This window comes from Pieris brassicae, chromosome 8 (assembly GCF_905147105.1).
Source record: "Pieris brassicae chromosome 8, ilPieBrab1.1, whole genome shotgun sequence".
Taxonomy (NCBI): domain Eukaryota; kingdom Metazoa; phylum Arthropoda; class Insecta; order Lepidoptera; family Pieridae; genus Pieris; species Pieris brassicae.
The window spans coordinates 13749294-13763372 of NC_059672.1; the positions used below are offsets into that span (position 1 = coordinate 13749294).

At 31.9% G+C, this 14079-nt stretch overlaps 1 protein-coding gene across 1 annotated transcript in view; it reads right to left on the reverse strand.

Annotated features, from left to right (window-relative positions):
• The window catches only part of LOC123712767 (fatty acid synthase-like), a 36074-nt gene extending 28204 nt beyond the window's left edge, over positions 1-7870 (reverse strand). Inside the window, exons 1-3 of the mRNA XM_045666015.1 lie at positions 7793-7870; positions 5334-5486; positions 4610-4802 (exon numbers count right to left, since the gene is read on the reverse strand). Coding sequence (XP_045521971.1) covers positions 4610-4802; positions 5334-5486 — 346 coding nt within the window. The 5' untranslated portion in view covers positions 7793-7870. The remainder of the gene's footprint in view (positions 1-4609; positions 4803-5333; positions 5487-7792) is intronic.
• Positions 7871-14079: the final 6209 nt, after the last annotated feature.

Below are 14079 nucleotides of genomic sequence, written 5' to 3' on the forward strand. Positions count from 1 at the left end.
AGACGTTCACAAATAGTACACGACGTCAAAATTAATAATATTCAAGTAGGTATACCATTTGAATGCATAATTATAACAGGAGCATGAGTTAGCACAAATTAAGACATGCTGGCTGGCTAGAATTCTCGAAAATGGAACGATTCACGTAATTTCAAATTTTGGTGGGAATATTTGATAATAATTTTTATGCTGACAGGTCATTTTTTATACATAAATATGGTGTTTATTAAAGTTTATTATTATTGTACTGTGTGAGTATTATATAGGTATACTATGTATATACATATATATACTTCTAATGACGGGATAAATTTACGTAATAAGTTTCACATCTCACTTTTCGTTAGTTCTCTCGCATTGAACTTTTGATAAAGCAAAGAATGAATAACTCTGCTTATTTAGCATCAACGAATAAATTATTCAAATTTCTCCCATTTATATAGATCTTTTATCATTTTCGCATAATAGAGACGAGCCAACGAGACACATTGTGCTATTTAAGGACTTATTATAATATATAATAGAGGTTTTATAACTATTCAATATAGAAATACTATTTCATTTATTAATTTATTTCTGAAGTCTATTTATCTAAAATAAGGTAATTAGTATTTTTTAACATAGTAGTTATAAAATCTTTGTTTATTACTAAAAAACGAATATAGAATGAGTTATTTATAACGCAGCTTATTTTAAATGTAATAAACTTGTCATAATTAAATGATAAAGTTCAGAATAACACCGTCAGTTTACCGCACAATATTCTCGTTGTACCTAGTATCTACCTCTAAATGCCAATTACAGTAATATTAACTGAACAAAATTTGCATTTGGAATCTCCGGTCACATTCACACAGAGTATCGCATATCGCAATACGCAAATTTCACAGAGTACACTGAATTAAATAGACACGTGGTGGTTTTGATACACTGTCAGGGCTGTGATCCGATATTTAAAAACAAAATATTTATAAAAAAACTCGAGTCGTTATTGTATCTGATTTAATATTATATACCGAAAAATTTACGTCGTGGTAACTATACACTGAAATAACCAATGTTGTCTCATATCAAATTATTTTAACCACGATCTAGGAAATATAGTCTAATAAGTGTATTATAGGTGTGCATGGTAGGCGTTAAAATGCTTTACTTTAATAAATAATGTATAAAATATACATTGTTTCGATAATACCAGCAGATATTCAATATTTTCATACCTCAATAACCCCACACAAAGAAAACACGTTTATAAACATATTTTTAAGTACCTAAAATATAATGTGTATTGTCTAGTAAAGTAAAGTGGTATGTCTCACTACATTTTTCCCACTAATTGTAGATTCTTTGAAAATAAGCCAGATGACCACATTCCTTGGCAAAGATATTATAGGGAAGCTAGTAACCTCACTATTTCTCTGCAAACTAACATAACTAAGGTTTTTAGCTTTAAAAGGTAACCTAGAAAAACCACACCCTAAAGAATTCTAAGTATACCGCATATTATGCAGGCGAGAACTTTGGCGTTATCATTCAATCAATTCAGATTGATAACGCGTTTTAATAGAATATTTTAATTCACAGATCACTTCGTAATCTAATTTGTTTCACTGGATCATAAAAAAAAAACACAGGAAATTATATTTTTACTTGATACATTCAAGCCATTTCATTCAAATCAAAAGGTCAGTATTAAAATGTCCTTATTTCAGGATGACCGAGATGAATTTAATCTACTAAACGAATTTTTCGGATCAGATAAATTACGCTTATTACGGGCGGAAGAAACGGTGGTATACTTATAGATTACTGCCCTCTTTTACACCGTATTATAAGAATTTATATATGAAATTAAAAAAAATACAACATACAATTAAACAGTAGTTTAATACTTAGTTTTATGTTAACCATATACAACATGTGAAACATAAAACTATGATCATATATCATAATAATATTTTTTTATATAATAGGGGGGCAAAGGAGCCTGCGGAACGCCTAAAAAGGGCCGTCATCGCAGCCCATACACATCCATTTTTAGTGGGTGCGTTGCCGGCCTTTGAGGGTGGAGTACGCTCACATTTTGAACAGTTGGTCGTATCTCTCAGGGAAGACCCCCACTGGAAGTCGATTCCACAGTTCGATAGTTCGCAAAAGATAGGACCCCCCAAACAATTCTTCAGAACACACCGTAGTACACTTTATAGAAAACGCAAAGAGACGCAATGTCTCTGCGTAAAGAGAGAGAATCAAGCTGATAAAATATAAATCTAGACGATTTTATTTAAGGAATCACCTTAAACTTTAAATATTTGACGACATAATAAAAAATCTGGTGAGAGCAGGTCTTAATGAAAAGTTCAGAAAGGAAGCTTTACCCAAAAGGGGCTTTTGGGTTAGCTAGTTCTTTTGTCGTGTCTTGACACACGAAACAATAAAAGTAACTAACTGACTTAGACAAAGTGTGTAATAATAAGACTATTTACTATCTATTTAGTATGCAAATTTTATTGAAAATAGAATGGATTTAATGTGGCTTATTTATTGCATATTCATAATTTTGACATAATAAAACTTATAGTTCCACAACGCTTAGATCTTTTAAACTTCGCTTCGGCTTTTGAGACGGATATCTCTATACGTAGTATTTCCTTTAACTAACATAGTATAAAACTAAGGCAATTCCCGCCTCCGTACCGTTAATCTTTAAAATTATAAATTTCAGTTTTTATATTTCAAATTATTTTACTTGAGTTATTTTAAAGTAACAAACTTTTCACATAAACTCTCATTATCTCCATAATTGTATACTTAGCTTAATATAAAGTCCCATACTAAGGATGTTTTCGAGCCGAGTTAGACAAATGATTAATAATTATACCTGCGGAAAAGCTAACTAGCTTATGAACTCGCACGGGAAATTTTGAGCTTTTAAATTATTTAGTTGAGCGTAGTCTGGAGTTAATACCACGGCTAATGGTTTTATGAAAAAAGTTCAATTATATTAAAGCTTGTCTACCAATATTTAATTAGATCTTTTATCATTTTAATGTCAATGGAAATAAGTTCTACACAGGTACTTTAACGCAGTATGGTGCCTAGTGGTTAAATTTACGCCTATTAAGATTGAGATTGTGCCTAGCTCCAGACTCGGGATTCTTATTAATTTTGAGTTCTTTGGGCACTATTAGTATATTATTGTGGCTAGATTAGACTAGATTTACACAGGCATTGAAGATTCAAAAAATTACGATTTGCATAGAAAGTTTCGATAAAATGTGTCGATGACAAGATTGTCTCTTAATGTGATCCATGTCCTAGGGTCCATTTTTTGGGTTTACGGGACCTCATATACCATTTTAGTGAATACATAAAAGTATTTTGTAAATATAATGCTAAGGTAAATAACCCGTCTATGAAATGATAAAGACCCGTTGTATAGGAATTAGAGGAAGATTCGTATAGCGCTTGGATTTTTTTGCTAAACGGCAAAAAAATGGTTTCTACAAACTTAAAAAATAAGGAAACACGATTCGGTGTAAGATGGAGACTTAAGAGTAAAGTAATTTCGACGGTACACATACAGACAATACAATTTCACCGCAATATTATTCGGTCCGAATAACGTTTCGCCTTTTTCTGCTTTTGTCGAAGTTTTTTTTGCTCAAAATTTTTGCGAAGACACGCACCGCATAATGATGCTGCAGACCTCTAAAAAGTTTTAAAATAATACGTGAGGTTAGATCTTGATTTGACTCATTTAACTGTTTTTTCTGTTGATTGTAATGAAATAAAATGATTTTTAAATTTAATTTAATGTAAAGAAGTGGCTGAGAAATAAATTTTAAGTAAATTTAAACATTAGGTCTTACCAATGAAATTGGAGATTCTATAAAAATTAGACGAAAGCCGTTTAAATATAATTTAGAATTTCTTTTTAGAAAAATTTAGGTAGTTTTTGGCGCCATGGATAAACTGATATGTATAAATAAACGGAACTGATAATAATATGACTTCCTACGTGGATATATTCTGCGCAAAAAACACGAAACGTACGGTTTTTCTTTGACGTTCATTTGGAACGAAATTTACGTACACAAACAAATGGGATTTGATTTTCTTTATTAAGTTTAGAGTAAACTTACTCCATAAATATAGTATTGAACTAATATCGAGTAGTTCAGGTATGGGGAACCAATCTAAAGCCAACTACGTTCTCTAGAGACTAATGAAATCAAACAATAAAACGCAATTGATTTTTCTTTTATAACAACATTAGGTACCGATTAATAAATTTTTCTAGTTTATTCGAAAAATTTGTATCGTTTTTTCTCAATTCTGCAGCTCTGCTCTCTTTTTATTTAAAACAATAGGAAAAGATATAAAAATGTAACCAAGTAACGAATCCTGATGACCAATCAATAAATAAATCTATTTTTTTTATGAATATTCTGAACATGAAAATATTGAAAAGGTCTTTAATTATATAGAGAGTTAGACTACTTAATATTTTTTTTTCAATCATAATCACAAAATACGTCAGCAATTTACAATGTAAACGGCTATCCTTAGTTTTTCAGTTTACAAATAGACAAAACTCTGAACTCACCAGCATCAATAACAGCCTCATATGCTTTTTCCAGAAGTATTCTGCACATAGGATCCATAGTGTGGGCCTGTTTGAAGTGAACGCCAAAGAAGGATGCGTCAAATTTGTTGACATTATTAATTTTCCCCGTACGCTGTGGTATCTCAGGGTGGGCAAGTTTCCACCGACGGGCGTCATTGGAGATTAGATCAACCTAGAAATGAAAAAGTAAAGGAGAAATTATTAAGATCACTTTAATATATAGAATGATTTTTTTAACGAATTAAAAATTTTAGTTTGTATACAATGTTCCAAATGAAAGTAGAGAATCATATACAAAAATGCATGTTTGTCCAAAAGGATCTGCTATTGAAACATCTCATCAATGTCTCATCTTAAGAGACTAACAAATAATGAACACCTTTTTCAATGAAATAATGAAAAATCTCTGATATGGGTTGTTTGGCATTAACGTTTGCCTCCGGAGAAACGTTATTATTTCAGGTGGAAGGTATATTTAGCTATGCAGAATAACCTAGGCAAGTGCATATAAAGTAACATTATCAAAACCTGGTCACATATATTCAATATCTATCAGGTATTTTGTTAAATGTCGTACAAAATGTCTATTGAAACCTTATGACAGTTCTAAATTTAAAACGATGGATTTAGTTAAAGTGGAATATTTATTTGGATTTACATCATAAAATTTTAGTAAGGTCGTGGTATCTAATTGATGATCTACCTTATTAAAGAGGTTTTCCTGTAGGTGTATGACGGAGTCAGAGTCGGGAAAGTAGCCGGAAATACCGGTGATTAGCACTTCGTCTCCAGGTGGCGGGTGAGACAGCCGGTGTCCAGACGTCAGACGATCTTCTGATACTGGTACGTACGCCATCTAGTACATCAAGCATACAATAGACAAGATTATATATAGACGAAGATTTATAAAGAATACGTGATCATGTACTTGCAATATTCAAGTAGATGATCGGATCGGAACGGAACAAATAGAGAAGTCTGAGGCCCATACATCAAAGCGTATTCGTAGTATGTAATAATAGTACGAATGTGTATCATAAGGCAATCTATCAGTATCCAAAGAATAGACAGTTTATAAAAAAGACTCTGCAAGACAGTTCCAAAACAACAATGATTTTGTGATAAAAGAATTGATTCAGGTGGACCTTCTTGGCTAAAAATATCATTGATCATCATTCAAAATAAACGATATTTATAATGTGAAAGTATTAACTTTGTCAACTTTCAGGTACAACAACAGGTACGACAACTCTGTCAGGTAACTTAAATTACCTGACAGAGTTGACATTCAACCCCGCTACTTATTTAGTACTATTTAATATGTACATTAAACATTTGAATTAATTGAAAAGATTACTACAGTTCAGCAAAACTAACGAAATTCATAAATAACATCACACAAATTTACATAAGAATAAAAATCGAAAGTGTTTGATTTTTCAAACAAAGTATCTCGGTAAGGACCTAATGAAATTGAAATATTCACTTCAATTTGAAGAAGGAGGCAAGGAGAAGAAGGCTTCAAGAAGGCAAACTTAATCATCAACATTTAGATTTATCTTTAAAAACTTACTTACACAAAGTTAATTAATGATAGAATTTTGATTTACGTACATAACAAACTAAAATGTATGATGTTATTCATATAACTTGTCCAAGTAGGAATAGATATCAAGATTAGTATCTATGGATTTCTTTCTCAAAGGTTTCTTTTGGAAAATTCGTAGCTCCTAATCTTTTAAAATCTTTTGATATTTACATAAATGATTTTATTTTGTTCATTCGAAATACCATCTTTTTATATCATTATTATTAAAATTCTATGAAATGTATATTTATATAATTTTCTATTCCCGAAATTGCGTTATATAATATAAATTTTCGTACGTTAAAATAACGTGACTTTAAAAATAGCTAAACCCTAATGTATTTTTAGAATTTAATCTTTTAGAACATTAGATTCTACGCTTGGCTGACTGTATCTGTTACAAGAAAAATCTTTCTCTATTCCATGAAAAGTATTTTTTTTGTGAATAAAGCTTAAAAGAGCCTCTGTGCGAATGACAATTATATGATATCATTTATCAGCGTATATAATTAATGCTAATTTAATTACAATACCAACTGAATAAAAATATAAATGTCTAATATTTAAAGCATTGTGGCGACAATGTATAAAGGTGACATGATCGAGTTGACGGGAGTCGCTGTTTTATTAAATTAAATTTGCTTGTACAGTTCCACTATCTAAATTTTCAGTTAAATTAACGTGTCCATTAGTTTATTAAATACATGAAAGTTTAAACAGCTACTTTTATTTTGTACAGATAAAATTTCTCTGAATATCTATATAAATCCCAAAGATACAGAATCATATGTTTTATAATAAGTCTTCTTATATACGTTGTTCCATGCTTGAATTTTTCATACAAATATTTGTCGCACTAAAGTTAACGTATAACTTTACCGAACTCACGGTTATATTACTATTAAAATGTTTACTTCCACTTAAAAGTTACCTTTTGACGGAAGTTCAAAAACTGTGTGTTTTCACTTACAGGTAAATTACATAAATACGTTTTTCCCTACGTACATAGTAATGCAAATTAGATTATTTTCCATTGTTTCGAATGAAATCGTAAAATTCCAAAATAATATTTGAAACTTTGTATTTACAAAATGCAATTAGTCCATATATGCATACATGTTGTTATGTATAATGATGTTAATGTAATAGCAAGTAGGTGATAAGCATTGTGTGCCTTACGCATGCCGTCAACTTTTTGTGTCTAAGGTAAGCCGGTTTCCTTACGATGTTTTCCTTCACCGTTCGAGCAAATGTTAAATGCGCACATAGAAAGGAAGCCCATTGGTGCTCAGCCGGGGATCGAATCTACGACCTCAGTGATGAGAGTCGCACGCTGTCGCCACTAGGCCAACACTGCTGCATATATGCCTATATTCCTAGATAAATGCCCTGTCAAAATCAAACCACCAGTTCCACAAATACGCGTTTAAGCAAAATGGTCAATGAATTATATATAACATCTTAAAACAGTATAGTAGCAGGTAGTGACTGTCTCTTAAATAAAAACCAAGCACTTTACCAAAACTTACTTAACGTCGACAACAATCTTACCGATAATAATAGAAGAAAATTACCTTGATTATGCACAAATGAAAATCACTATAATAGGAATGGAAGTCAACCGTCAACACTCGCCGGACACCACTCCGTGTCTGGACACAAGTCAACAACGCTTGTGGTTTATAAAACGGACAGTTAAAAAATTAATCACGCAAAGGGTGTTCACATGCAAGGAAATTGTAAGTTAATATTTTGGTAACAATAGTCGAATTTATTATATAAATTATGACGGTATAAATTTTTGTATTAAATCTTCTCTATGGTTATCATTGAAAATAGATTACCGATGTTACACCATCGACTGTGTGTTTTGATCTTTTTGTGTTATTTTATACATTACTGAAGTAAATTGTAAATGTTTAAATTAATTTTCGAGTATAATAATATAATAAATAAAAGTAATAATTTTACATCGTTAAATAAATAGAGCTAGCAAAGGATTTTCTTAAATCGATTTTAAATTAATACATTTGAAATAAAGGGATTTCAATTTACGCGTAAAATACATGAAGTTTACCTTTACCTCCTATCAAACACACGTAATGTTCTTTTACACAACCCTACAATGAAATATTATATCAATTTTTTTTGTACATTCTACTACTTAATAATGTTGTAAAAAATCATTTTAATTTCGTATGCATTTCTACTCGCATAAATAATTCATATTATAATAATGTTACAAACTGTACGATAAATTGTATTTTAAACATGCTTCAAATCTGATATAGATTTCGTTGTATTATTTATTATATAAACTTTATTATAAAAAGTATTACGTTGGCGTAATTTAGACGGCTGTTACATTTTTCAGTCGTTATTTGTAGATCTATAAAGTACATAGACGTACATATAGATGTACCAGTGAATCTACCTAAGCGGATCAGTGGCCTCAGGCAACAGGCCCACTTCTTATAATAAGACATCTAAAGAAAAATCTGTAGTCTGTGGAGTTTAATACAGTAGCTCTAGCAAGTATAATAAATACATATTTCATTAATTATCGTGTCGTAACGCCTGTGTTCAGTACCAGGCTATAATCCAAAAGTTTTCTTAAGCCTGACATTGACGTTTTGCGCGTTTGATGTGTACAGAAAGTTGATCCCGAGCCTGGTTCACGAGTCACGTGTCGCTAACAATTTGACGAGAATTTCACAAACTCATTACCTTAAAATCATATCTGCAAAACTTTCATAAGCCATGTTTGTACGGGCGCAATAGTAAGTGATACTGATCCGATATTTCTGGCATCGGTCTTTAAGTGAACCCATTTTGTACACAGAGATGGAAAAAAAATCTCCTATTTAGTGTATAATTTTGCAAAATATCATGAAGTTATTGAATAACTTTGTTATTACAAAAATATAAATACATTTTAGGTCTCCCAGACTAATTTTGTTACGTTTAGCGTATATATAATTAAGACAAGCAGAAAGGCATTAACAAATAAAATTATTTCACTTATTTAGTGACAACACCACATACGCCAAAAGTATTTAGATAGCGATAATGTTCAGCACCCTGTATGTGAGATAATTAATTCTCAGATATGTATATAGGAGAAAAATGTTGTTTACCCTATGTTACAGATAAATGTGAATTATCGACATAAAATACACAATGCTGTAGCATCAGTTGTACAAAAATAAGATCGAACAAATTCTACAGACATTACGAAACATAGGGTTAAAAAAAACAACGTTTAGTAATAAAAACATAAATAATACACATTGTAATAAAAACTTCAGAAGTCAAAAACGATTGCTGCCGATAACGCAGTTCATATAACTACGATTTTTTAAACTTATTAGTTACTTTTTGTAAGATCTAATTGTTATAACCTTACATGTATGTAACGTTTCGGGCATAGTACAAATAGAGTTATAACAGGTTGACGTCAACCTGTTTTAACCTCTTACTTGTTTGCCTGCAACTATAACGGTTGGTGTCAGGACATTGTATGTAAATAGTGTTTTCAGTACCATGACCTAATCGACTATATTACCCTCATAGGAATAGATTTTGGAGAAATTATGTTTTTTTAAATAATGCTTTAAAATAACCCTATTTCAATTTTTAAACCATGCGAGGAATACGATGTACAATTATGAAAAATAGCTACATTTCTGACTTTTAAAAGAAAAACAATAAAGCCGTAAAATATTTTTTTTGTTTTATTTAAGATGGAAGAGATATTTGTGTAAATGTCTGCTAAAACAAAATACCGTTTCTATATTAATAAACACTAAGATATAAATGGTCACTGTAGTAGAGCATATTGAATTGTCCTTTCTGTATTGCGTTAAATTTACGCTTTGTATCGAGGAAAATACAAGTGATACCACTATTGGGACCTATTTTGGTATCAATTTTGATAATAAATTTAGGTTCCGCGTGTTCCCATCAACGCGTCGGATTAATATCCGACGCCCTTAATAGGGCGCATCGAACTTACATACAAAAACGTCAGATATCTCGGTCGCTAACTGGACGTTAGGTAGTAGTAGTAAGCTCTGATCTGGGTATCTGGCTTATCAGTACTATCTAACAGGCGAGTACTAGATATTTATTTATATAGGATAGCGGGGCAAACTAGCCTGCGATACGACCAAGAATAGTAGTCATTAGCACCCATTTTAGTGGGTGGTTTGCCGGGAGTCTATGCTCTTTTTTTCCTCGATTTACGCCTTTTCCACCCTACGGCCCGAGAGTCCCATCTTCAAAGGGAACTAATAAATAACAGATGAATGAATATAATTTAGAGTAGCATCTCTTACGCATCGTTTCATCCGTAGTACAAATGGAATCCTAAATAAGTTGTGTATCACAAGTGTTAATTAGAAGCTAAAATAATTTAAATTGCAGGTTAAGATTTATAAGTTGATATTTCCAGTATCTAGGTAACACTGAAACTGTTTAGAAAATCATTGTTTTTCGAAGCAATCTCCGTCCTCTCTACACATCGTCGCATTCGATGGAACTACTGCGAAAAGCAGTGGGCCCTTTCTTCCTTAGGGGTCTCTTCTATGGCCTTTTCGTACGCTTTCACCGCATCTTCAGGGCTCGTAAAGCGAATACCTCGAATGTTATCTTTAGTTCTTGGGAATAAATGACAGTCGCAGGGCGCCAGGTCAGGACTGTATGGCGGATGACCCATTATCTCGACACCTGCCATAGTCACATATTTAACTTACAGTCCGTTTTGCGGAGTGCGCTAAAGCTTTGTCGTGGTGAAGGAGGATCCCGCTTCGAGGGCGCTCCTGTGACGATGACGCATACAGAATTGAGTCACCAGCATTGAACTTATCCAACATTTCGCGACACCAGTCCACGCGAAGGTGTTTCTGGTCGTCGGTTAAAGTATGGGGAATCCATCTGGTACAAAGCGTCTATCATGCGTCGCACAGCACTGATGTTATCTTCAGTAGTCGCTGTCGCTGACAACGGACCTCCACGCTTAATCTCGTTAAACTCTCGTTTTAGATTTGCCGCCAATACACAAAAACAAATGACAAACGAATGCAATATACTACATTAGGTTACCAAAGAGTTCTACAATTGAAATTAAAACAGTTTTTATTAGCAATGTTTCTAAGTGGCCAGTTCTAAACATTTTCAGTGTTGCTTACGTATAAACATCATTTTAATTATTGAAAGATAATCAAAAGTGAATTTTTTGTTTCTAATCGTTCGCTTGGCTATTGTATTCAAGTTTGTGACCTAAACTTCATTATAAATTCGAAGTTCAATATCTTTTAGTAATGCGTACCTATTTGCTAATTCAAATTTATTCAGACAGAGACGGTATTGAGAATAGCAAATGATAGTTTTATATAAACGTCAAAGAATATAATACTTCATTAATTCCGAGAGTTGGCGAAAACGTTCATAGTCAAATTAAAATTATATTAATACCTAAAACTTATAACACAAAAAGGCTCTGAAATTTTTACCCAATTCTCAATAGACATAGATTTTATATGCGTACTCCAGTTTTTATCTAACTTTTCTCATTATTTGTCTATATAGATAGCTTGGCATATTGTTTCTATCAATAATAATACAAACAAAATGAAAAGTCACGTTTTAAAATATGACTTCCGGACTGTCAATGAATACTTATTATTATTCAAAAAGTTCTTTTTAGTAAAACATTTGCCTGTCCACAACTCGATTTTCGCGGATCATTAATAAATTAAAATAAAAAATTAATTATATTTTATATATGTTTGTTTAATTTGTACAAATATTTTGACTTACGTGCCTTATTGTCCTATAATTCCTGAAGGACGTCGATGTCTCGATCGCGTTTGGTCTGGAGCCTCGTCTTTTCGGCTCTCTTTGCCTCTCGGCTGTACAACGCAATATTTGATTGAGACGGCAACAATTTTGGTTTGCCAGCGGGTTCCATTCAAGCGCTTGCTTGGGGATATGATTGGAAACTCTTCTGAGTGTATGGCCTATGCATTTTTAAGAGCGTCTCTTGATCTGCAGACGAAGTGGAAGTTGTGTCTTTCTAGTAAATTTATGATTAAGCAATTAAAAAATGGAAAAAAAACTATTGCTATAAAATTATTGTTGAATATAGAATATTATTTAATAAAATTCTAATACCTTGTACCCAATGTTTAATATACAATTTCTTGATAATTCGACATTCTATAGTCCTGAAACAACTCAGGAAAACGTTTTCCAATATTTTATTCTTTTGTTAGAACAATTTTTTATGAAATCAATAAAAGCAAAAGGTAGGTAGACTACGGCTACCTGTACTTCTCTTGTCAGTTGGCACTTGACAGAACATATTCAAATGACAAATCATAAGTAATACTTGACCGGGCCAGGCTCAATGCGTGATCGATTCAATACAAAAATTGTTTGCAATGGTATATTTGTTTTGGATGGTCTGCAGTTATTCTAAGAGTATTTAATTTTTCGTAAGATCCTAGTAATAGATAAGATTGAAGAATGATTCAGAGACGTGCTAGTGCATTAAGTATACAAAATTTCTAAACTTAAACTTTCAATTTTGATCAAGACGTTACAAATAATATCGGATAAATTTATTCCCTTCACAAATTTCGTGATTGTATGCAGTATTTGTACTAATCTGTGAGTCTCTGTAATAATATTTTCAGCTGGTAATATATTTCTAAGTGAGACGTGTCAGTCAGCGAAAAGTCAATCAATTTCATTAGAATTTGGTAGTCTATTGTTGGAATTCATGTAAATATTTATTGGACATTTTATTTAGTTGTTAATCATTTTTTTTACAAAAATGCCGACAACCGCTGCGGCGAAACCGGTCAATGGCCATATTCAAGAAATATTTCACAACACAGCTGGCTAATAGCACCATCGTCACGGTTACAGTTTTGACTCTTGCTTGGTTGGCCGGCTTTGCATCCCGGCTTTTTGCTGTTATACGATTCAAAAGTATTTTTCATGAGTTTAGAACAAAGAAAATATTTTCTTAACAATAGGAGATTGAATATATTTAAATCTTCGCCTTGCTTTAATTTGTTAGACCTACACAGAAATAATAGTATTTTGACACATTGCATCATGTGACAAAACAAGTATTTTTATTTATATCTAACCTAATAACGCTATATTTGCAACCTTGTAAATAATTTTAACAATTCAGCCACCATAATTCTTCATAACATTTATGTAACTTATTTAGTAGAAATAAATTAAACAGTTATGCAATATAATATATTTTTATACAAGAAGTTTATATGGTGTGTATTGGTAACTGGCGCATTTTGGGATTTGAGTGCGCAAGCGTATGTGACTCAATCCACCTCCTCAATCCTCGAACGCTTAACAATAGACTTCTCTGTCTATGTGCGGTACTGGCAGATATCAGATCAAAAACCATCGTTTATCATTTTATGTATAATGATAAATTATTAATGAAACACGTAGAAATATGTCTGCCTCACACGGTATTTGTTGTCCCACCAACTACTGCTACTATTCCAATAAATGCGTCTTCCTTTTATAAAAATAGGTAAATTCATATAATCGTGCTAGGATTCGTCATTATCTGATTATAGAGATGTGAGAAAAATGTACGGCCAGCCAGCTGTTTCAATGCATTTTAATTGTGAACAAAACGTATGAGTCCTACTATGAATGATCAAAGTGAAAAAGTGAGAAAAAAGATTTATAGTTCTAATCTTTTTATTACGTAGAAACATTGCTAAGAATAAGTTTTTTTTATTTTAATTTTAGAACTCTGATAACTTAATGTAGTAAATAGAATTCATTTGTCATTTGCTTTTATGAATTGGCG